General features: G+C 45.3%; 1 protein-coding gene across 2 annotated transcripts; it reads right to left on the bottom strand.

The window, feature by feature from the left end:
• Positions 1-1,002: 1,002 nt before the first annotated feature.
• LOC103068131 (zinc finger protein RFP-like) lies at positions 1,003-24,914 on the bottom strand. Of its 2 annotated transcripts, XM_088128675.1 has the most exons (7): positions 24,391-24,914; positions 13,791-13,886; positions 13,022-13,252; positions 10,034-10,056; positions 6,038-6,156; positions 5,480-5,512; positions 1,003-3,651 (listed from the first exon to the last, which is right to left on the bottom strand). In XM_088128675.1, exons 1-7 carry the CDS (start codon positions 24,799-24,801, stop codon positions 3,134-3,136), a joined length of 1,431 nt encoding a protein of 476 aa, XP_087984801.1. In that variant the 5' UTR covers positions 24,802-24,914; the 3' UTR covers positions 1,003-3,133. The 2 variants fall into 2 exon arrangements, with proteins under 2 accessions (XP_087984801.1, XP_087984802.1); XM_088128676.1 differs by lacking the exons at positions 13,791-13,886; positions 24,391-24,914 and having other exon boundaries at positions 1,004-3,651; positions 6,038-6,109; positions 13,022-13,122.
• Between the last annotated feature and the right edge of the window lie 968 nt (positions 24,915-25,882).

Here is a 25,882-nt window from a genome sequence, read left to right as displayed (position 1 = left end):
GCACTGGCCTAAGGTGTAACGATCAATGGACAGGGATTATGGGAGCTGTATTCCAAAACAGCTGAAGGACATCACTTTGCCCATTTCTGATTTAATCCCCAAGCCAACGTTATCTTTCCAGCCATGCTCCTGCCTTGTGATTGGGGGGGAGGCTGTCAATCACAGATTTTTCCAGCATTTCTGTGCTAGCTGGAAGGGTAAAGCTGCAGCTATCCCAAAATGTTGGGAGTCTTTCATGTGGCAAAAGGAAGAGCTAAACCAGGATTGCCATTGTTCACCTTCTCCTTCAACGGTAGCCAATTTTTCACTAAACCGGTGAGCTGTATCCTTTTCCATGCAAGGGCATTAGAGAAGAAAAGCAGGACCAATTTGACTGTTTTTGCTTTACCATTAAATTACAGAAAGGCCAGTTAAAATACAGAAAGGCCAAAGAACAGCTTGACTGAAATATCTGTGGGTGGGATCGCACCTTGGGCAAAGCTGTCGTCTGACTTGGTTGGTGATGGCTGGGTACGTTGTCTGAGTGGGGTCTGTAAAACCACGGTTCATCACTTAGCATGATGCATGAACCTAAGCAGTTATGATTTATTCAACAAATCAGAGATAAGCAAATCCAGTCAGGGTTTTGCTGGCTTTACAAAGGGTTGGTTTATACTGATCGACTGGCCACCTGCATGCCGGGTACCAGTCTGTGAAACAGGCAAGGCAATTGTCCAATAAGAGCCTTCCTAAATACACTTTTGGGTGGGGAACATCCAGCAGGAAATGTTCCAAGAGGCTGAGCAGAGAGGATTTTTCTTACTCCTGGACCCAGAACAATTCAGGAGGGGAAGTTTCCCATCACCTCCAGTCAATCGGGTGTGGAGGCAGTGGGACAGCGTAGGCAAACTTCCCTCACAAATTCTTTTAGTTCAGTGCTTGAAAGACTCAGCTGGAGTTGACTACAATCCTCAAAAGCTGACACAATAGTAAGTCTTTTTTTAAGATTTTAATTAAAGTTTATATATATAAAAACCAATACAAAACTAAAAAACCTACAAACAAAAAGAAAGAGAAAGAGATATAAAAGATGACTTCCCCAACATCCAAAGAAGTATATGTATTATCAGTAATTTAACACCTTCTCGAATATTATTTTTAAAAAGCCCTCTTCATCCCCTTTCTCATCCCTAAACAATAACTGAATTATAAAAAATATTCGACAATCAATCTAATCAGCAAAAGCATTAAGAGTGCCAGTAATAATAAACTATATATTTTAAGCATAAACGAAGTGGTCTATTTTGCATTTTAGCTTCTAAGTTTTTTCTCAGAAATGAAACCTAAAAGCTCTCTCCTTGTAAGCATACAAAAGACCAGTAATAATCACATATAGTAAGTCTTTCAGACTTTTTGGTGTTTGAGTCAATAGAGTCATGTCAATGCATTCATGATCATGGGTATTCATCAGAAGCTAACACTGGCTTAATCCAGAATCAACCAGCAACTTCACATGCTCTTAAAGCACAATCTCAACCATTTGTGGCATGGGGACCTCTCTTAGATACTCTCCAAGAGCCTGCAGTGAGAGATGATGGGTCCCAATGATCCCTGCCCCACTGCCAACGTTTAATTCCTTGGAAGAAGAGCTACACAGATAATGAGAACACAACGCTGTGTTTGAACTGATACAGTTGAGGAAAAGAGAATTTCAGTAAGAGGAAACTTCTCAACATAAATGCCAGTATTTTATTTGTGATTTTTACAGGTAGTCCTCAAGTTATGACAGCAATAGGGACTGGCATTTCCATCGCTAAGCAATGTGGTTGTAAAGCACACTGTCATCTGACTGCACCGCTTAGTGATGGCAATCCTGGCAGTCCTAGTTGATGTCGTAACCCCAGGACCACGTGGGTTGTTAAACGAGGACCTCACATGACCACAATGTGGGAAGAGGTGGGAGTCCCAGGCAAGCAGGTCAGGATGCAAGACCTATGGGCTGGTGTCGTGGGCAGGTGCTACGGAGGCAGGCAGGATATAAATAATTCATTTTATATCTCTAAGAATCATGTGGAATCTTCAGTGATTTAAAACCTTTTATCATAGAGCAACAATTTCAAATCCAACCTACAGCAATATCAACCGCCTTGTCTCGTTTCGCTCAAGGTATTAGTTAGAAGTAGAAAATTCAGCTTCACTGAATGACTCCTGTTCTTGGTATTTCAAGATAAAAAGAAAAAATTCACTTGCTCCATTTTGTGCATGGTTCTCACTGCTGATTTTGATCACTAATGTTAACATTTATTAATGCTACGTACATTTATATTTTCTTTTTGATAAGTAGTTTAGCATAATAAAATTAAAAAGAAGCCGATGAAGGAGAAGGCACGGCCATTAGATGGAGAAGTCCATAGAGAAGGCATTTCTGCTGGGTGTCCTCTGAACTCGGTTGACTAGAATTTGTGCTGTTTATGACGTATATATCACTTTTACCCATTTAATAAAGTTATCTCCAATCCATTTTTTCCAAAATTTTAAACAAAAAAAATTCAGTTCCAATTCTCAAATGCTTTCTCCACATCAGGAAATACCAATGCAGCTAGTTTTCCATTATGTTTTTCCAAATATTCTAGTAAAATATTTCTTACATTGTCTATTTCTTATATTGTCCCTCAACTCTCTTTTAAGTAGAACTCCACACTGATTTTCATGTATAAAGTCCTGCAATACACCTCTTATTCTTTCAGCTAAAACCACAGTAAATATTTTATAGTCATTGTTCAGTAAAAAAATTAGCTGATCAATTTTTGGTAAAGTAGAGTCATGTCCTTCTTTATGAATTAAAGCAATATTTGCTCCTTTCCAATTTTCTGGTATTCATCCCTTTTCCAAAATAAAGTTCATAATTTTTTGCAAAGGTTGTATCAGTTCATCTTCAAAGCATTTATAAGAAGATGCAGGTAATCCACCTGGTCCTCCTGAGACAGACTGTTAACAAGGTTCCATGTAGGAGGGGAGATCCTTCCTCCCTCCAGCCAATTTTCCATGGGGGGCAGTATTTATTTCTGTGCAAATTTGCTCTATAGGCTTTCAGAGATCACTGCTTGGCAAATAGAAAATTTTTCCAAAGTTTTCTCCATGTATGTCCCCATTTTTAGGGGGAGAGTGTCAGGGAGGCATTGTCACCCAGATAGAAGGAGGGCAGAAGGGTCTCTCCAGCAAAGAGAGCTTCCGATAATCTGTAGAGCAGGGCTGCGGTCTCTGCATTAAAAAAGGTCACCTGTCCCCCTTCACAGTTGAGAGAGACTCGGATCCTCCTGGCATTCTGGGGTAGATCGAGACTTTTGTTGGAAAAACTGGCTGTGTATCTCCCCTCCACTTTCTGAATCTCCCAGATGCCTGCGTCAGGACTAATATCGGTCCAATACTTTCTTTCCACTGACTTTCTGACAACCCCTACAGCCCATACTTCCTTATCTCCTACATTGACTTCCCAGAAATACCTCCCTGTTGAGAACCCCTGACAGCCAAGGACGTATTGACAGTTTTCAAATCTCTCAGGGTTTTTGGGAAGGGATGGATCTCCCAAGTCTTCTCTAACTTCGATGCTTTTATGATCCTTGGAGATGGTGAGGCAGGGGTGAGCTGTGTCTGGATCCAGAATGACATTTGCTGTAAGGAGGAAGAGGAGAAAGAAGAAAAAGAGCTTCAGCTGCAGGTCTGCTTTGAGTCTTGATTCCCAATAGGTCAAACCTAAGGCCTCCTCTCTGGAAGGAGATCAGCTTCCAAGCACCCCCTCCAGGACTGGAAGACTCACGGCTTTTTCAGCAACACCTAAGTTTGCCTGCTCCTTACAACTCTTCCTGCTGCTTCACACCCTCCCAGCAATTCTGCCCCTCAGTCTCATTAGCTTCCATTTCCAGGTGGGAAGAATGGGGTTGGGAGTGAAGAGTGTTTGGCTTTGCCTTCAGTGAGTTTCTGGCAGGGCCAAGATGTGAACAGGGACTCCACCTGGAGCATTAATCCAGGGGATCACACAGAGCAAGAGGCTGCCGTGTTTCAATCCTGAACTGGTAGAGTCAGGGGGATCCCCTGGGGAACATGGAAGGGAAGTGTGGTGAAGCTCTGCTCTTTCTGTGCAAGCATCATGATATCACATGCATGTACAAAAGGGGAGGATCTTGTGTAGCAACCGGGCACCTTTTGCTTTGGCCAAGAGGACTTGATTCTTCTACTCCCAACAACTTGGTCTCTCACCAACTTATAGTCAGGCAGTGAATTTGACAGACTGCATAGGTGATCGATAAAAGTAGTGTTGAAGTAGAAAAGCAATTGAGGAGCAAACTCTTTGCAAAGTCCAAACCCTATAAATCCAGGGAGCATTTCCTCAGGTCTTCTGCCAAGAACCAACTGAGCAACCTTTTCAGGCTCATGATTCACTCAGCCTGCGCAAGCTTTGAAATTTATTTGGAAGAAGTGCTTCTGATCTCACATGAGGTCACAGCCTCCATGCTAACTGTTTAAGCAGCCTGACATTTTCCACCCTTCCCTGTAAGCATGAAGAACTAAAGATGCTGCTGCTTCAAGGAATCCACTCTGACTGTTAAAAGAGCCACACCGTGTTTCAGGCTAATGCAGGAGAATCAAACATGTCTGGCTGCTTTAATAAATAGCCCAGGGGTGCTGTTTCCTTGCAAGGGTCAAAGTACTGATTCTGAATCTTTTCCAAAGCTCCTGCAACCCAAAATCTCATAAACCCTTTTCAATCCTCCCCGCAACCCCCGATACTGATCGTGGCTCCTTTGTGTTGAGGAAGCCATAATCTGCAGGCTGCCCAGGTCTCTAGAGAGGACCATCAGAAGCTCCCAGAAGCCACCAGCTCTCCACAGGGCAGCTCTCGTGGGATGGGAGGGAAAGCCCCTTTGACGGTCCACCCTCAGCAGCAAAATATCCAGGACAGCCCTGTCTGGCTCTGCCTTCTTGCTAGCTGCTGGCAGGAACAGGGCTCAGCTCTGCTTCTGGCACCAAAGCGTCTTAGGACAAGCGTATCCCCCTCTGAGGCGACAGGAAGCAGCACAGCTCAGCCATAATATTGGGGGGAAGTCAAGAAGGTGCTCAGGGCAGCCAATGGCAGCCTCTTCTCGATCACACCCACCAATGAGGAGGAGCTGGAATGGAGTCAAAGGCTGCCAAAGATGAAAAAATAGGGGCCACCGCCTTGGGATTCCTTCCTCTTGGAAGGATTCTCACATTCATTATTGCTCAAAAACAAGAGGAATTCTATGCTCGTTTCAGTACCAATTTTTTCCCCATTGTCCAGATATTTCTTTCTACACTGAGGCTTACTTCAGTTTTCTGGAATACCCTTACTGGATCTTTGTAGCTTTAAGGTGTCTGGTATTATATTTTCCTGTTTGTTATTCTCTTCTATTTCTATTAAGGTTATGGGGATAAGAATTTAAAATAGCAAGTGACAGAGATTCTTAAAACTCATATTTACCTTTCTGCAGTTGAAGTCCAAATTCCAGAGTATCTGGGGAAGAAAAGGGAGAGATTCAGCATCTCATCATTGGAACTGGATCAACAGCAGGGCCTCCCTACAGATAGAGTCTTCTTTGCTTTCCCTGGCCTCAGATCAGGGAATAAGGAATACGGAAAGCCAAATGCCATAATGTCCTCAGTGTTTTTCTAATCAAAACACTACTCCAAACTCTAATTGTCTGCCAAATATTCAGACTCAGAACCCCAAGATAAGGCCTATTCTGTTTCTCCAGTGATCAGTGCATGTGGATTTGGGAAAGCAAGGTTAAATGGTCAACCATGACTAGTTAACAGTTCCCATTTCTAGCTTGAACATCTTTAATGAGAGAAATCAGAAAGCTCCTGTTCCTCCTCCTTGTGCTGAACACATCAAACACATAAAATGAAGGTGTCTTTTCCACTGACCCTGAAATCTGTCCCTCTTTGATCCCTCCTGACACTAACAGAGAATGTCCCTTAGATGGTCTGGGATCAAAGTGTCATCCAGCTTAAAAACCCCGTGGCTGTTCTTTGTTACCTCTGAATTGTTTCATGACGCTTTTCAGAAACACACTGATATCGATGTAATCCCAGATTTTCCAGTGTAGCTCTAGAGGAAAAACCATCAGTATTTCAAATTGTTTTTTTTCCCCGTACCTGGTAGAGGGAAACAACATTGTTTGTCATCCTGCCAAGAGCAGAAGCTTTCTAAAACAAGAGATTGTGCTTGAGAATTGACTAGCTAATTAAATATGGGTTGTACACTATGGCAACCCCATGGATCCATAGCTGGCTCAAAACTGCACTCATCCGCCCTCATCAAGCTAAGAGGGATCTAATGGAGGCCACCAAGTTTCAGTCCTGGGCCCCCTACTCTTCAAAATTCTTGTGAATCGCTGAGACAAATGAGTGCATTGGATCTTACCAAATTTGAAAAAGGCTAAATTGGGTGAGGAAGATAATTGTCTAGAAGACGGATATAACCCTCAAACTAATTTTGATGGACTAAAAGTGTGATGGAAGGCATGAGTGAGGAGGATCCTTGAATGGAGCTTCAAGGTTACAGGGAAGGGGAGAGACATTCCAAGCATCTCCTCAGCCCCCAGCCGGAGGGTGTGAAAGTGAAGAGGAGGAGACTAGCACCACCCTAAGGGATTCAGCGTTATAGTTGCTGTCGTTGGGGTCTGGCGAGATTCTGTCTAGTAGGTGTAAGCTAATAAAGTAAATGAGCTGTTCCTGGACTGTCTCGTTGTGGTTCTTGGGCTGAACCTAACAAAAAGTAATGCGATGAAATTTAATAGAGACAAATGCAGTTAATAGTTGTAAGGGCGGCCGAATACAAACTGATGAATTTAAACCAGCAGCATGATCTACCACAAAAAGATGCATGAAGAGGGGCAAAGTTTCCAAATCAGGGTTAGTGCTACTTCCACTTTGTCCTGTGCTGAAGGGCTGAGTTTTCTGCAGCACATTTTAAAAAGGATTTTGGAAGAGGCTTATTGAAGGGAAATCAAGTTGGCTGGAAACTCAGTCCTTTGAAGAGGGACTGACAGTAATTGTTTAGCCTCGAGCAGAGAAGACTCACAGGGGATGTTTGTCAGGTTCAGCTGGCACTGCACGCCTAGGAACTTGCCCAGCCGCGCTTTAGTCAATTTCAGCACTCAAGCACTAGCGCAGAGAGAGGAAATGAGAAACCGCAAGCTAACGAATGGGCCCCCTGGTGCCACTTCACTAATCTGGAGCGGATGCGTTGTGTTAACGCCAGAGGGCCCAGGCGCTATGGACAAAGGAGAGAGCTGCGGAATTGAGGAAGAGATCAGCGCGCGAGGGGATGCTCCCGGCTGTGCGCGCGACAGAAGCCCCAACGAAGGCAACGACCACGCCACAGGCAACAACAGTCAAAGAAACAAGAGAACTGGGCTGAACCTGCCATTCCAGTAGAAGGGGGGGATTACGGGGGGCAATCTGCAATCTAATTTGTAATATGTAACCTAGCAACGGGGCCCGTGGGGGGATTGAGACAACTATAAAGGAGTAATGTAACTGTACCAAGCCAGTCCTGGCTTTGCTTGTGACTGCTACGTTACGCATGAGTAAACCTCTTTTGTGAACCACACGTGTCACGGGAGTTTCTCTGTCGAACGGGGCAAACCTTACATGTTGAGGGTGACTCTGGGCAGCTCACAGTGAGAGTAAAACCCAAAAACAATTGAAAGAATACACACATTAATTAATTAAAAGTCAGACTACATAAACAAAAAAAAAACCCTATACATAAAAAGTCCAAAAACATTCAAGATGCTGGGGGTAGAATCAATTACCCCGCAAGCCACTTTCACTGGTGTGAGCCCCCATCCGGCCCCCAGGCCATCCGGCATAGCCAAGATTTCATGCTCTTCCTGAAGGCCATGAGAGGGGGCACACTGCACCTCAGGTAGTAAGTTGTTCCACAGAGTGGGGGCCACGCCCTCTTCCTAGATCCCACCAGTCGAAATTCCTTGACTGGTGTGGTCCGCAACAAGCCCCTTCTGCCAGACCGAGTGGGGTGGGCTGATATAATGGGGACGAGACAGCTCCTCAGATAACCTGGTCTTGTGCCATGAAGGGCTTTAAAGGTGATAACCAACACCTTGAATTGGACCCAGAAGCAAACCAACAACCAATGTAGCTCACATAACAGAGGTGTTATATGGGCCCTCCAGGGGCATTCAGAACTGTCTGCTCCGCTGCATTCTGCACCAGCTGTAGCTTCCGGATATACTCTTCAAGGGTAGCCCCATGTAGAGCACATTGTAGTAATCCAACCAGGAGGTGACCAGGGCATGAGTGACTGTGCGGAGAGCCTCCCAATCCAGGAAGGGATGTAGCTGATGCACAACATGAAGTTCCACAAAGGCCCTCCTAGCCACAACTGCCACCTGCTCTTTGAACAGGAGTCATGAGTCTAGGAAGACCCCCAGATTGCGCGCCGGGTCTGTCTGGGGTAGTGCGACCCCGTCAAGAACCAAAGATGATAAACTCCTAGATCTTGAGGCTCCCCATATCCACAGACACTCCATTTTACCAGGGTTCAGTTGAAGCCTGTTGTCCCCCATCCAGGGCTCTACAGCCTCCAGGCACCGCAAAAGAGTAGCCACAGCATCACTTAAGTCAACTGGAATGGAGATATATAGTTGAGTATCATCAGCATATTGATGATACCTCATCCCATGGTGCCAGACGATCTCACCCAACGGTTTCATGTAGATGTTAAATAGGAGCGTCGAGAGCACCGAGCCTTGAGGCACCCCACAAAGTAGGGGCCATGGGTTGGACCTCTCGCTCTCTATCAACACCGATTGGGTTCAGCCTTGGAGAAAGGAGCTGAACCAGCACAGCACTGTGCCACCCAGCCCCAACTCCTGCAGCCAACCCAAAAGGATACCATGGTCGATGGTATCGAAAACCGCTGAGAGGTCAAGAAGAGCAAGAATGGATGAACTACCCCCATCCCACTCTCGCCAGAGATCATCCAAAAGTGTGACCAGTGCTGTTTCTGCCCCATAACTGGGCCTGAAATCTGACTGATAGGGGTCCAGATAATCCGTTTCCTCCAGGATCCTCTGAAGCTACTGCGCGACTACCTTTTCCACCACCTTTCCTAAACAGGGAAGGTGGGAAACTGGACAAAAATTGTCCAGAAGGGTGGGATCTAACAATGGTTTCTAGAGGAGGGGGGTTGGCCAACACCTCCTTAAAAGGCTTTGGGAACAATCCCTCCTGCAAGGATAAATATGATGTTGCGAAGCAGCACCCAGCTCCTAAACTATGGAGGATCTTCCTACTTTGCTTCACTTCTGTTGCAAATGTAGAAGTTCCTGTTTGCAAAGTAAAGCAGTCAGTCCACCCAGATAAACCTCTCCCCAGTGCTCAGTGCTGCACTGAGACAGATCATGGTTGATCTGCTGAGACCTTCCAGGTACCCAGAAAGGTGGGATCCCCTTTGTAAGATGGGTTCAAGCAGAGGCAGGACAGCCCCCTGCCATGGAAGGTTTACTTTGGACTCCTGCAAAAGATCAGGGGTTGGATCTCACAGCCTCCGTGGCCCTTCCCAACTTCAGGATTCTAAGGAGATGCATGCCATTCAATTCCGGACAACTTGGAGAGAACTGAGAATTGAAACTGCAGAAAGGATTTTTAAAATAAAGTGAAGCACAAAATACTTCCTTATAGAAAATATTTTTTTGCTGAAAATGAGATAGATGGAAAAATGATAAATGATTTTGATAATGAAAATGAGTGAGAAATCCTGCAGACAAATATAATACTATAGTATCAGATGGTGCTTCTTATAATTAATAATAATAATGAATATCAAAGATTGCAAATTACACTGTGTTGAGGTTGTCTGAGGAAATATCTACAAAGCCCTGAAATAAGTTATATTTAAGATGAATTACTACTAAATACAAACAGAGTTTTCCAAAATGGGACCCAGCAGGAGGAGCTGCCGATCTCTGGGGTCATAAAGAAGAAAGAGGGTGGATTCACTTACTTCTCCAAGACGCTTCCAATGTCCTAAAGAAAAAGAGACAAAGACTGAAAGGAGCCATTTTCTGTGCAGAGAATTAAACTCTGAAATTCACAGAATAAATGAGTGAATCCTCTGGAAAACCATACACAATAGACATACAAGAAGTACCTCTATTTAAAAAAGAAAAAAATCCCATTTGCTTTTTCCCCAGCCATACACCTCTTTTAGAGATCTATCATTTCTTTTTTACTTTCTTTTATTACTACTATATATAATAAAACATAATAGAAAAAAGAAAAGTAGATTTCAAAAAGAAAATAATATATAACTAGAATAGAAAGAAGTTCCCGAATCAATCTCTGAAGGCCTTTTGAAAAATCCCGGTGGTTATAACTTTGTAGAAGGCCATCAGTGTGGGGGCTCTCCTTGCCCTGGGGATTATTTATTTTATTTATTTATACATCAGATTTGTCACTGCCGATCTCGTTAAAAAGCGACTCTAGGAGGTTTGCAGAAAAGATAAATACTAATTAAAAATACAATATAATAGTCCTAAATAAATAAGTATATTCCAAGGATTGATGGTAATGAGAGTATTAGGCTCAGGGAGCATCCTCAGGGCACCTGCCCCCCCAGGGTTGATTAGAAATCTTATTGCCCCACGCAAGCTGGCAGAGCCAGGTCTTCGGTCCTTTCGGGAGAGCTGGGAGGGTAGGGGTCTGCCGCATCTCTGGGGGGAGAATATTCCAGAGGGTGGGGCGATGGCAGAGAAGGCTCTCCCCCTGGGCCCTGCCAGGTGACATTCTCTTGCTGACGGGGTTCATAACATGCCTTCTTTGAAGACTGGGTGGGACGGGTCGATGTAACGGGGGTGAGACGGTCCCTCAGGTAACCTGAACCCATGCCATGAAGGGCTTTAAAGGTAATAACCAACACCTTGAATTGGACCCAGAAGCAAACTGGGATGCAATGCAGCTCCCGCAGCAAAGGTGTTATATGTGCCATCCTTGGGCACCGAAGACTGTTTGCGTGGCTGCATTTTGAACCAACTGTAGCTTCCAGATACTCTTCAAGGGTAGCCCCATGTAGAGCGCATTGCAATAGTCTAAAGAGAGATGACCAGGGCATGAGTGACTGACCAGAGGGCCTCTTGATCCAGGAAAGGGTGCAACTGGTGCACCTCACGAAGTTGGGCAAAGGCCCTCCTGGCCACGACTGCCACCTGCTCCCCGAGCAGGAGACATGAGTCCAGAAGGACCCCCAGATTACGCACTGGGTCCATCCAGGGCAGAGCTACCCTGTCCAAAACCAAAGATGGTAAATCCTCAGATGCAGAGGGGCCTCCAATCCACAGCCACTCCGTCTTACCAGGGTTCAGCTGAAGCCTGTTGTCCCCCATCCAGACCTCCACAGCCTCCAGGCACCGCAAAAGGGTGGTCACAGCATCACTCAAGTCACCCTGGATGGAGATGTATAACTGGGTATCATCTGTGTATTGATGATACTTCATCCCATGGTGGTGGATGATCTCACCCAGTACTTTCATGTAGATGTTAAAAAGGAGCGGAGAGAGTGCCAAACCCTGCGGCATCCCACAATAGAGGGGCCGTGGGCTGGACCTCTCGCTCCCAATCAACACTGGGGTCAACCTTGGAGGAAGGAAGAAAACCAGTGCAAAATTTTGCCGCCCCCTCCCAATTCCCCAAGTTGACCCAAAAGAATACCATGGTTGATGGTATCGAAAGCCACTGAGAGGTCAAGAAGAGCAAGGATGGATGTACTACCCCCATCCTGCTCCCACCAGAGATCATCCATGAGTGCAGCCAATGCTGTTTCCATCCCGTAGACAGGCCTGAAACCTGACTGAAAAGGGTCTAGATAATCCGTTTCCTCCAGGATCTTCTGGAGCTGCAATGCCACCAGCTTCTCAACCACCTTCCCAGAAAGGGGAGGTGGGAGACTGGACAAAAATTGTCCAATATGGTGGGATCCAGCGATGGTTTCTTGAAGAGGGGGAAACACCAGCACCTCTTTAAATGCAGCTGGAAACACTCCCTCCCTCAAGAATGAATTCACCATCACCTGGACTCATCCACAGGTCACCTCCCAAGTAGTCTTAACCAGCCAGGAGGGGCATGGATCTAGTTGACAAGTGGTAGCATTGATCGTCCAGAAGACCCTGCCCACTTCCTTGGGTTCAACAGGATCAAACTGTTCCCAGATAACAGGGTAAGTCCGTACCCTGGCATCTCTACAGACCATGCCCCACGTTTGGTATCAAGATTAAGTTGTCCCACAGGAAGGGAAACCTACACCACCACGTCCCTTAGCAGCAATAAGAACCCTAAGCAGACAGTCTTAAAGCCATTAATGGCTTAGAGATACCGACCAGCACTCTAAATTCTATTGCTTCTGCATGTCCTCGTTTTTCTGAATTATCTGTCCTGACATATTAGCCATTAGTCTTCATACAGATAGTCCTTCACTTATGACCACAATAGGGACTGGAAAATTCATCATTAAGCACTGTGGTTGTTAAGTGAGGTGCCATATGACAACACCCTATTTTACGACATTTTTTGCAGAGATAGTTAAGTGAATAACTGCAGTGGTTAAATGAATCAAGTCGTTAAGCGAATCATGCTGTTGTAAAGTGAATCACACAATTCCCCATTGATTTTGCTTGTCAGAAGCTGGCTGGAAAGGTCACAAATGGAGATTATGTGACCCCGGGATGCTGCAACTGTCGTAAATACATACCAGTTGCCAACCACCCTAATTTTGATCACATGACCATGGGGACACTGCAATGGTTGTAAGTGTGAAGACTGCCCATAAGTAACTTTTTCAGCACCATCATAACTCTGAACGGTCATTAAACGAATGGTCGAAAGTCAAGGACTACCTGTATTTTCCTATTTCCTTTCCTTGGAAAGAGTCAAAAACAGTATTTCTGTGGTGGATCTAAAGTAGTCCACTCCACTCCATCATCTCAACTTCATACCTTACCTGTAAGAGTTTGCTTGCTGGCTGCTGATGCTTCTTCTCCATCTCCTGGATGAGATCCTCAAGAGAGGAAAGTTCCTCCTTGACTTTGGCCAGACCAATGTGCCTTATTGCCACAATCTCGTTTTTCGTCTTTTTCGTTCTGACCAGCAGAAGCTTCTTCTGTTCTTCCAACCAGCGTCGTAGTTCTCTGAACTCAGCCACTGTGTTTTCTCTCTCTTTTTGGATTAAGTCCTAGAACAAGAAGATGGAAAAGGCAAAGGTCATCTATTATGATAATTTAACGGATTCACTGAAGAGTCCAGAATTGAGATGGGAGGATTTCCTAGGGAAAAAAACCCTTTTGAATTTTGAACCATTTTGACATCAACGAGAGCAGGGGGAAAGGTTTCTAAAAACCAGAAAAAGGCTCCACTTTGAAATGATCTTTCATGAACATTTTCTGTAGGAGATCAGGCCATTCCAAAAAGTAGGCAGAAAGAAAGTTTCAGTTCACACTTTTCAGTAAGATGAAATATGGTTTGCGTTAATATATTATGCAAACTGGACCCCTGTTTTCTAAACCATGGTTTATGTGATATGTGCACTTAACCCAACTGTGACTCATTCAGCCAATTCTGATAAATAATCCATGGGACATCCCACTCAAAGAAACGTTCTTTCATCTTCTGAAACAGATTCAGGATGGGTTCACTTCTTAGGAAAAGCATTACTTACAAGCAGACCACGGCCCGTAAGCTCAGAAGTTCATCACCGCTGGATCAATACTTACAAGCATCTCCTGCACTTTTTGTTCTGTTTCTATTTTGTATTTAACAATTTTTTCTTTCTCCTCCTTCCGAGCCCTCAGGCAATCGCGAATCTTGATCTGAAGAGAAAATATAGGTTTTGAATTTCTTTTCTTTTCGAGGTTTTCCGTAAAGATTTACACGTGAGGGAAAACCTAGTTACACGATCTGATGCTTCTTTTAGGAATATCTCCCCCTCCCACATGGCAATCTTTTTTACCAAACAAATAGGTCTAATAAATCCCATGCTATAAATTTCCATACAGCATGGAAAATAGGGAAGGAAAACAAATGCATTCCCAATACATTTACATCCAAATTGTTTCTCAGGCCCTTCAATTTCACACTTTTGGGAGAGGAGCTGGGGGTAAATGTTTTCTTTCTTAGATCGCAAATATCAAAGGTGGAGGCGCCTTTTTAAATGGCGCAATCAAAAGCTTGAGCCTTGAACGTTTGAAAAGTTAAACCCTTTCATAATTAAATCAAGCAAGGCGTTTTCACAAGTGCAAAATGGCAGTGTTGCTAGAGAGTGTTGCAAAATTATGGTTTGGGCAGGAGAGGGTGAAGGACCCCAGGAGAAACAGCCTGAACTTTCTTCAACAGCCCTGGGGAGGGTTTCCTGTTCAAGAGGAAAGGGGAAGGTCGATGGTCCCGAGGAGAAATAACCAAGAGGTCCCACCGTGCTATAAAGCCATTATGGAGATGGAGAAACAGATGCCTTTTGCCAGCTCACCTTCTCTATTTTTTTTTAATTTAAATTTTATTAAATTTTAGAAACAGAAAGATAAAAACTAACAAGAACTAATTATTAAGAAAAAGAAAGGGAAGAAAAGAAAGTGTAAAGTGTAAAGAGAACTATTTACTTAACTTGGCCCTGTGCTTGGATTTCAGCACAAAGGTTTTTCAAGCAGCCCCCAAAGCCCTGTACGAAGCTGTTTCGGGCAGCCCCCCAAATTCCATGCATATAGAGCCCTTCGTTCAGCAGCATCATAACTTCAAACGGTCGCTGAATGAGTGGTTGTTAAGTAAGGACTACCCGTATGGAACTACATGTACCTGTGCACACTGTAGGATAATTACAGTCTCCTAGGACAGTGGTTTGTTTGAGCAGAGACAGAGAATAAAGTTAAATATAATTCTCCATGTTTGCTTAAGAAAAAAGAAGAAACGTATTACATTTTTACAAGCGAAATCATATTTTGATGAAGGATAGCCTTCTAAGATGACTAATGTGGTAATAAACTGTACTAAACCCCATTCACTCTGGCCTTTGGTGATGGAGAGCGAGACCGCTCACTTCTTCACACTTGCCATCTTTTTATCTTTAATATTTTATTGATTTTATTGTGATTTCTTTGGTTGATGGCTGTGAACTGCCCATAAGTCACTGAGAGTCAGGTGGCATACGAGGAGGAGGAGGATGACGACGAAGACGGGTGGGACCACACTTCCGATTTGGGAATGGCGCTGTAGAACACGTCTCACTTCTCTCTCGATTAAAGGGCTTTCAAACTCCTGAATTATCAGACCTTGTGGATAAAGACTGTTTACTGAGTAATTAAATTTTTTATTTCATACTATCGTGCTTCTAATAAGCTACTGGCATGGAAAATAAATCTAAATGATCAACAAACTAAATTCGGCTCAGCTACAAGTTCTGAAGCCAATTCCACAAGACCGGCTGAGCTTAAGAATGATCTAAAGCAGACGCAGGAAAAAATGGCTAGTTATGAAGATCGATTATACGCCCATGAGACTATAACACAAGCCAGTCATAATATTTTGGATAAACAAATTACTTATCTAGAATCACGACTGCGTAGGAAAAGTCTATGAGTGATTGGTATTGAGAACCCCCCAAGTCAACTAAATCTGGCTAAATTTATGGAGGATTTTTTTTTCGGAAAGCTCCTCTCTTTAGGAACAGACTTTCCAGTTGAGATTGAACATGTGTTTAAAATTCCTCTGATGAGGCAGAAGACTGGAAACTAGTTCCAATATCATTATTGTGCAGTTCCTTCATGTTACCACAAGAGATGAGATTTTACATCTATTTTGCCAGGAATCAGTAAAGTCTCCATTGAAGTGGAGTCCCAACCAAAGTAAGATATCAATTTATCCTGATTTTACCACAGAAGTTTCAGGTAAGAAAGTTTTTAAAAGCCTGAAATTTTGCTAGATCACCACAACTTCAATATTTCATGCGATTTCCAGCAACATTCTGCATTAAGTATCAAGTACGCAAATTTGTCAGTCCCTTGAATGTAGAGGCCTGTATGCTATCATTGAAATCTGCTGATGGAAAAACCTGATTTTGTCTCATTTTATAGTAATGGCTAAGGGAGAAGTCTGAGGCAAGCCTCATTTTAAAAGACTCTTCAGTTTTCACTTTTTTTTCCTGTATTCTTGTCAACTCCATGATAATGAATCTGGGCATATTGCCAACTTAAGTCTTTATCTCTATACTGTATTTTCCATATTAGTTTAAATGAGTATTTGAAGCTGTTCTGTATATTTACTTATAACAGGAGAAATGAGCTACAGTGCTACACCACTCAGAAGTCGTGTATTTCTTTCTATTTCTTCATTCTTCTGTTTATCTTTAAGGTGTTTTCCAGTTTTTATAACAATGTTACTTGCTTGTTGTTTTATTTTCTTGCACTTAATCGTGTTTCTCTTTTTTTCTTTCAAGTTTAGATTCTATATATATCTAATACAATGCTATTGGAATATTAATTTGAGTTCCCATGCAGGTTCTAGATCCATGAGCAATATTAAAAAAGATGATATTTATTTATTTATTTAATTTCTCCCCCGCCCATCTCCCCCCCCCCAATGGGGGACCCTGGGCGACTCACACAAAACATTAAAACCATAAATACATATAAATACATAAAACATCAACATTTTAAAAAATTACCAAAAAAGAGGAAAAGGAGAGTCCAAGAAGATGAAGAATCTGGGGCTGAAGACAGCCGGCCTCTATGGGGCTAGCCATCCCCATGCTTGAAGTATTCCCTCTCCACCCCAGGCCAAGTGGCAGAACCAGGTCTTCAAGGCCCTTCGGAAGGCCAGGAGTGAGGGGGCCAATCGCTGATGTTCCATCCAGGGCAGGATGTTCCAAAGGGCGGGGCTACAGCAGGGAAGGCCCGCCTTCTGGACCCCACTAATCAGAGTTCTTTTACTGAGGGGGTCTGAAGCATGCCCTCTCTGTGTGATCGGGTGGGACGGGTTGAAATCATGGGGAAGAGGCGGTCCCTCAGGTAACCTGGTCCCATGCCATGTAGGGCTTTAAAGGTAATAACCAACACCTTGAATTGGACCCGGAAGCAAACTGGTACCCAATGCAGCTCACGGAGCAACGGTGTTACATGGGCTCTTCTTGGGGCTCCAAAAATAGCCCACGCGGCTGCATTCTGGACCAGCTGTAGCTTCCGGATACTCTTCAAGGGTAGCCCCATGTAGAGTGCATTGCAGTAGTCTATCTGGGAGATAACAAGGGCATGAGTGACTGTTCGAAGGGCATCCCGATCCAGGAAAGGGCGTAACTGATGCACAACCCGAAGTTATGCAAAGGCCCTCCTTGCCACGGCTGCCACCTGCTCTTCAAGCAGGAGCCGTGAGTCTAGGAGGACCCCCAGATTACGCACCAGGTCTGTCTGGGGCAGTGCTACTCCATCCAGCACCAAAGATAACAAAGTCCCGGATACAGAGGAGCCATTAACCCACAGCCTCTCTGTCTTACCAGGGTTCAGCTGAAGCCTGTTGTTCCCCATCCAGGCCCCCACAGCCTCCAGGCACCGCGAAAGGGTGGCCACGGCATCACTTACCTCACCTGGGATGGAGATGTATAGTTGAGTATCATCAGCATACTGATGATACCTCATCCCATGATGGCGGATGATCTCGCCCAGCGGTTTCATGTAGATGTTGAAAAGGAGCAGGGAGAGAACCAAACCCTGCGGCACCCCACAAAGGAGGGGCCAAGGATGGGACCTCTCGCTCCCTATCACCACCGATTGGGATCAGCCCTGGAGAAAGGAGGTGAACCAACACAAAACTGTGCCGCCCACCCCCAATTCCCTGAGTCATCCCAATAAGATACCGTGGTCAATGATATCGAAAGCCGCTGAGAGATCAAGGAGAGCAAGGATGGTCACACATCCCCCATCCCACTCCCTCCAGAGATCATCCACGAGTGTGACCAATGCCGTTTCCGTTCCATAACCAGGCCTGAAACCTGACTGGAAGGGATTCAGATAATCCGTTTCCTCCAGAACCCTTTGGAACTCTGATGCCACCACTTTCTCAACCACCTTCCCCAAAAAGGGGAGACTGGACAAAAATTGTCCATTACAGTAGGATCCAGGGAGGGCTTCTTGAGGAGGGGGTACACCAACGTCTCCTTAAAGGCAGCTGGAAACACTCCCTCCTGCAAGGATGTAGTAACCATCGCCTGGATCCAGCCACATGTCACCTCCCGAGCTGCTTTCACCAGCCAGGAGGGGCATGGGTCGAGATGGCAAGTGGTGGCCTTCACAGTCTCCAGGATCCTGTCCACTCCTCATGATCAACAGGATCAAAGTGCTCCCAGATAACGGGATAAGAACGGCCCTCCGGTATCTCTCCAGACCCCGCCCCATGCTCGGAGTCTAACTTGGAACAAATCCAAGCGACTTTGTCCTGCAGATGCTCCAAAAATTCCTCTGCATGGCCCTGCAAATGAACCCCCACATTCCCCTTGCCAAGGAGGGACCTAGTGATCCTGAACAGGGCCCCCGGGCAGCATTCTGAGGACACGATAAGGGTGGAGAAGTATTGGCGCTTCGCCGCTCTTATTGCCACAATGTAGGCCTTGATAGCCCCTTCATGGATCACTGCCTTGTCGTGGCGAAGGGGCTTGCGTAACTCAGTGAAGCCATGAGCTATACCGTGCAGGGCCACCCAAGACGGACAGGTCATGACAGAGAGTTCTGACAAAATGTGGTCCACTGGAGAAGGAAATGGCACCCCACTCCAGTATCCTTGCCAAGAAAACCCCATGGACAATGTTAAAAGGCTAAAAGATATGACGCTGGAAGATGAGCCCCTCAGGTTGGAAGGTGTCCAATATGCTACTGGGGAAGAGCAGAGGGCAATTCCAAGTAGCTCCAGAAAGAGTGAAGCGGCTGGGCCAAAGCCGAAAGGACGTTCAGCTGTGGATGTATCTGGAAGCGAAAAGAAGGTCCGATGCTGTAAAGAACAATATTGTATAGGTACCTGGAATGTAAGATCTATGAACCAAGGCAAGCTGGATGTGGTCAAACATGAGATGACAAGATTGAACGTCGACATCTTGGGAATCAGCGAACTGAAATGGACGGGAATGGGTGAATTTAATTCGGGTGACCATTATATCTACTACTGTGGGCAAGAAACCCTTAGAAGAAATGGAGTTGCACTCATAGTCAATAAGAGAGTGGGAAAGGCAGTAATGGGGTACAACCTCAAAAACGACAGAATGATCTCAGTGCGTATCCAAGGCAAACCATTCAACATCACAGTAATCCAAGTCTATGCCCCAACCACTGATGCCGAAGAAGCTGAAGTTGACCGGTTCTATGAAGACCTACACCACCTTCTAGAACTAGCACCAAAAAAAGATGTCCTTTTCATCATAGGGGATTGGAATGCTAAAGTAGGAAATCAAGGAGTAATCGGAATAACAGGCAAGTTTACCTTGGAGTACAAAATGAAGCAGGGCAAAGGCTAATAGAGTTCTGTCAAGAGAACAAGCTAGTCATAGCAAACACTCTTTTCCAACAACACAAGAGACGACTCTACGCATGGACATCACCAGATGGTCAATACCGAAACCAGATTGATTACATACAGTACTTTGCAGCCAAAGATGGAGAAGCTCTATACAGACAGCAAAAACAAGACCAGGAGCTGACTGTGGCTCAGATCATGAGCTTCTTACTGCAAAATTTAGGCTTAAATTGAAGAACGTAGGGAAAACCACTAGACCACTCAGGTATGACTTAGATCATATTCCTTGTGAGTACACAGTGAAGGTGATGAATAGATTTAGGGGATTAGATTTGGTAGACAGAGTGCCTGAAGAACTATGGACGGAGGTCCGTAACATTGTACAGGAGGCATCAACTAAAACCATCCCAAAGAAAAAGAAATGCAAGAAAGCAAAATGGCGTGATCACTGACCTTGAACCAGACATCCTAGAGAGTAAAGTCAAGTGGGCCTTAGGAAGCATTGCTAACAACAAAGCTAGTGGAGATGACAGTATTCCAGCTGAGTTATTTAAAATACTAAAAGATGATGGTGTTAAAGTGCTGCATTCAATATGCCAGCAAGTTTGGAAAACGCAACAGTGGCCACGGGATTGGAAAAGGTCAGTTTATGTTCCAATTCCAAAGAAGGGCAACGCCAAAGAATGCTCAAACTATCGCACAATTGCACTCATTTCACATGCTAGCAAGGTTACGCTCAAAATCCTACAAGCTAGGCTTCAGCAGTACGTGAACTGAGAACTACCGGATGTACAAGCTGGGTTTCGAAGAGGCAGAGGAACTAGAGATCAAATTGCCAACATTCGCTGGATCATGGAGAAAGCACGAGAGTTCCAGAAAAACATCTACTTCTGCTTCATTGACTATGCAAAAGCCTTCGATTGTGTGGATGACAACAAACTGTGGCAAATTCTTAAAGAGATGGGGGTACCAGACCACCTTACCTGTCTCCTGAGAAATCTGTATGCGGGCCAAGAAGCAACAGTTAGAACCAGTCACGGAACAACCGATTGGTTCAAAATAGGGAAAGGTGTACGACAAGGCTGTATACTGTCACCCTGCTTATTTAACCTATATGCAGAGTACATCATGAGAAATGCCAGGCTGGAAGAATCACAAGCCGGAATTAAGATTGCAGGGAGAATCATCAACAACCTCAGATATGCAGACGATACCACCCTAATGGCAGAAAGTGAAGAAGAACTAAAGAGCCTCTTGATGAGGGTAAAAGAGGAGAGTGCAAAAGCTGGCTTGAAACTCAACATTAAAAAAACTAAGATCATGGCATCTGGACCCATCAATTCCTGGCAAATAGAAGGGGTAGAAATGGAAGCAGTAACAGACTTCATTTATTTGGGCTCCAAGATCACCGCAGATGGAAACTGCAGCCATGAAATTAAAAGACGCTTGCTCCTTGGGAGGAAAGCTATGGCAAACCTAGATAGCGTATTAAAAAGCAGAGATGTCACCTTGCCAACAAAGATCCGCATAGTCAAAGCTATGGTTTTTCTAGTAGTAATGTATGGCTGTGAGAGCTGGACCATAAAGAAGGCTGAGCGCCGAAGAATTGATGCCTTTGAACTGTGGTGCTGGAGAAGACTCTTAAGAGTCCCCTGGACTGCTAGGAGGTCAAACCAGTCAATCTTAAAGGAAATCAACCCTGATTGTTCATTGGAAGGACTGATAATGAAGCTCAAGCTCAGATACTTTGGTCACCTAATGCGAAGAGAGGAGTCTTTGGAGAAGACCCTGATGCTGGGAAAGATTGAAAGCAAAAGGAGAAGAGAACGGCAGAGGATGAGATGGTTAGATAGCAACACTGAAGCAATGAGCATGAAACTGAGCAAACTCAGGGAGGCAGCGAGGGACAGGAAGGCCTGGCGCAATATGGTTCATGGGGTCACGAAGAGTCGGACACGACTTAACGACTGAACAACAACAACAAGGCCTTGATAGAGGCTCTAACCTGTGTTCGGTCAGATTCAGTCTGTGTCTTCCTCCAGCAGCACTCTAGACGTCTCTTGACCCTCTTCAGCACCCTCAACTCCTCCATAAACCACGGGGAGTTTCAGGACCGATGTGGCAAGAGAGGTTGCATAGGCACAATCCTGTCCAAGGCCCCGGCCACCTCCCTATTCCAGGCAGCAGCCAGGGCCTCCGCTGGACCATGCAGCAGGTCCACGGGAATATCCTCCAGCTCTCTCTGAAACCCTGATGGGTCCATCAGGCGCCGGGGTGGACCAATCGCATGGGTCCTGCCTCCCTGCGGAGGGAGGTGGCATAGGAGAAACTCAGGGTCATCAGGACGTAATCTGACCATGACAATGGGGAAAGCTGTAAATCTCCCTTCAGATTACTTTGCCATTGCTCCAACAAGACGACCAAATCCGGCATGTGGCCACTGTCTCGGGTTGGGTCCCGCACAATTTGAGACAGGCCCATGGCTGCCATGATAGCCATGAGCTCCCGAGATGCCTCCAAGGACCGTCCCAGGGATGGCAGGTTGAAGTCCCCCGGAATTACTGTAATTAGTCCCCCCGGAACTAATGAAGTCCCCCCGGAATTACTGAACTCCGCCACCAGCCCCGAGATGGCCTCCAGCAGCTCAGGCAGGGAGGCTGCCATGCAGCAGAAAGGCTGGTACAACAGCAGAACTCCCAACTGTTCGTGGGAGCCCAGCCTAATAAACAGTGTCTCACAGCCAGCAATGCCCCTGAAGGCCACTAGAGATTCCCGGATCGCAACAGCCACCCCTCCTCCCCTGCCCTGGCATCTCGGCTGGTGCCACACCGTGAACCCAGCTGGGCCCATTTCCGAGAGGGGCACCCCCCCCTTGGGCCCCAGCCAGGTCTCGGTAATGCACACCAGGTCTGCCCCTCCTCGGTGATCAAGTCACATATGGGGGGGGCTTGGGGTTAACTGACCTGGCATTAAGCAGCAGCAGCAGCAGCAGCAGCAGCAGCAGCAGCAGCAGCCGAAGGCCAGGGCTCTTACGAAGCTGCTGACCAGGGCCTGCTAGAACTCGCCGGGGCTTCCCGCACCGCGCCAGAGCTCACCAGGGCTCACCAGGACCAAGTGATAGAGGATAAAGACGAATTTTTAACATGTGTTAAGAGATAAATATCTATCACACGTATCCCAATGGCAATATTTACAGCTACAACATTTATTAACAACATTGTTTGGACCAGCAGCATTCTCAGCTTCCGAGACACCCGAGATACTAGAACAACTTGTTAAATCCTTCAGAACTAAAAAAACAAAACAAAAAAACCTACTATTAGCTTTTATAGATATTTGTTATCAATAAATCAAATTGATAGACAGATGTTAAGGGGTAAGTGGAATAAAGAACTAGAAGTTTCTATATGGCCTAGACAATGGTAACTTAACTTCTATAACAAGAGCGTCAGTGGACCTGGAACTACGACTTATACAACAAAAAATATTCAGAATTTACTGCACTTCATTATGTTTGTATAGAAAAGGATTGTCAAAAATAGCATTTTGTTGGAGATGTAATAAGGGCAACGCCTCTTTAAAACATATGCTTTTACAATGTCCTGTACTTACTAACTTTTAGGAGAAAGTAGTGGACTATATTAACATGATTGTGCAACAAAAGCTAAAATTTATAGAAGATAACATTCTTTTGAACTGTGTACCGAGTACGTGGAATTTGACATCTGGACAACGTAAATGGATTCTCCGTGCCCTTACTGTGGCCAAAAGGCTGATATTGCAGCATTGGAAGGATAAATGTATGGCCCCATTCACTCAAAGGACTGAAGACCCGATTCCACTTGCTACTTATGAGCGGATTGCCTATAAACGTAGACTTTGTGTGGACAAGTATAATGAAATAGGGGACTCATTTATACAAAATACATGGGGTGAAAAAAATGACAGTTATATAAATGTATTGGAAATATATATGCACTTCAATAATATTTGCATTAGATAAATATATATATAGGTGCACAACTATTTACTGTACAATGGTATACTACACTAAGTTTTAATTTTTTCTTGTTCTTTTTTTGGTCACTTTTTTGTAATACCACCTTTTAATGTTTTCTTACTTAACATTATTATTATTATTATTATTATTATTATTATTATTTTTTCCTTTCTGTGACTAATTAGAAAGGAATAAATTAGTGATAAGCAATGTAAACAAATTACTCACTTGTAACTAGGGCAATAGAAAACAGGCAAATTTTCAACACTTGTAAACCCATTTTTCCTTAAAATTGGTATAAATGAAAAAATGCAGAAAGAAAAACTTACTGAAAACTAGAGCCCAGGGTGGTGGGGAGAGAGTTCAGGGCATGATAGACGGGGGGGGGGGGAATTCTGTGGTGCCCCCTTCTTTTGGTGCCCTCACCAGGGTTATTTTGCTCAAGGGCTAATCCAGGGCTGTGCTCAGAACAAAATCCTGGGGAGGGCAACACACTCTCTCTGCTCCCGCCCCCGTCCGAAAGAGCCACCACACTTTTCGGGATGGCCACGTAGACCTCGCTCTCCGGAGAAGACTCTGATGCTGGGAGAGGAGGAAAGAAGGAGAAGAGGAGGACCAGCAGCAAGGGGGACTTATAGTGGTGATGGGGGCACCGGAAAGACCAGGTCAGGGACAGATCGGCATGGAGAAAATCTATTTCTCTGGTCGCTAAGAGTCGAGAACAACTTGATGGCACATAATCAATCAATCAGTCAATCAATCAAATCAACCCATGTTCTTGCAGCTCCAGGTCTCCACAGTGACTCCTCCTTGTGGTCTAGGCTGGCTCCTACCTGATACTCCTGCAAAGCCTCCTCCAGAGGAATCACCCGGTGGTCCCTGTGCTCTTGGGATTGGTCACAGTCCACGCAGATGAAGGTCTCGTCATCCTGACAGAAGAGCTTGAGGGGCTCCCGGTGCGTCCCGCAGAAGCTCCCTCCTTCCTCGCCCCCAGGGTCGCAGCGCTGGGCGATCTCCACCACATTCACCAGCTGCCTGTTCGCGAGGATGTTCCCGGGCACGAAGGTCCGTCTGCACTGGGGGCAGGAAGCCTCCGACGGCGATTCCCCCCAACTGCGGGTCAAGCAGCTGCGGCAGAAGTTGTGGCCGCACTCGGGGATGAGCACGGGGTCCTGGAAATAGTCCTGGCAAAGGGGGCAGGTGGCTTCTTTGAGCAGATCCTGCACGGGCCCTCCGGCCTCCATCGCTGCCTCCTCCGCCGAGAGTCAGAAAGGGAGTTTCGCTTCGCTTCGCTCCTTTTCCCGGATATCAGATGATCGCCTTTGGGGCGTGTCAACGCGGGAAACTGAGATGAATCATTGTTCCTTTTACGCTCAGATTGGAGGGCTTCTTAAAGGAGAATGTTTAAAAAAAAACAACAACGGGGGAGAAGCAGACATTCATGGCTTCTTAGAAATGTTTTTAAAAAACAAACTAGGGAGATCGGACGGAACCCCGATCAGTTCCAGCCAGCTTGTTAAAGGGAACAATGTTTAAAAAAAAAAAAACTGGGGAGAAGCAAACATTCCTGGGACGGAACGGAGGAAAACCTGGAGCGAAACAGGCTGGACCAAACACCTGAGACAGGCCGAAATCAAACTGGTGCTGCCATTTAAAGGACGCCGCAGAGAGAAAGGAGAACGGCCGGGTGAAATCATAACCTTCCTCTCTTAGGCGTCCGATGCCCCCTTAACGCCCCGACGACCATCCGGCAGAGGAAGACCTGTCTGGACCACCCAATTCCCAGCCAGCCAGTCAGGAGACGGAGCAGGGAAAAGAGCAAAACTGGGCGAAGTCACTTTCGCTTTCCGCTTTCCCTTCTGCCCTTCTGCCTGACAGCAGCTGATCGCCTTTCCGGTCTGCCAACCCAGGAATCCCAGATGAATCATTACTGAATTACTGAATCTCTAGCACGTGCTCACTGACTGGGTGCATCAAGGAAAAAAATCCTAGCTGTGGAACCAGCTGAATTCAGACCAGACTCCACAACAGGGTTCCTAGTCAGTTTGGGGTTCCTAGTCAGAAGAGCTATTTCAATCAGCGTGTGCTTTGTGGCTTAGTGTAGCGTGTGAAGCCAGCTTTTTCTGGTTCATTTGGAAAATCATGGCTAAACTATAGCTATTACAACATGTAAATCAAGCTTCAGTGAGAGACCTAAGATTTAGACCAGAGGAGACAACCTGGTGTTCCCCAGATGTTTTCAGTTCGACTTCCCATCAGCCTAAGGCAGTCCCCAAGGGAATTCTGGGGGTTGAAGCCCACACATCTTCAAGTTGCTGAGGTTGA

Source organism: Python bivittatus, unplaced genomic scaffold, assembly GCF_059951505.1.
Source record: "Python bivittatus isolate LINGU-HERP-01145 unplaced genomic scaffold, Pbiv_v1 ctg000800_np1212, whole genome shotgun sequence".
Taxonomy (NCBI): Eukaryota; Metazoa; Chordata; class Lepidosauria; order Squamata; family Pythonidae; genus Python; species Python bivittatus.
This window is presented reverse-complemented; position numbering and strand designations above follow the sequence as displayed.

Bases quoted from the DNA above. Each gene is read 5' to 3' on its own strand.
- LOC103068131 (XM_088128675.1), bottom strand. From the start codon at position 24,801: ATGGAGGCCGGAGGGCCCGTGCAGGATCTGCTCAAAGAAGCCACCTGC. The intron at 10,057-13,021 runs GTAAGGTATGAA...CTTTTTCTTTAG, and splicing joins CAGCAAGCAAACTCTTACAG to GACATTGGAAGCGTCTTGGA. The intron at 5,513-6,037 runs GTAACAAAGAAC...TTTCTTCCCCAG, and splicing joins CGTCATGAAACAATTCAGAG to ATACTCTGGAATTTGGACTT.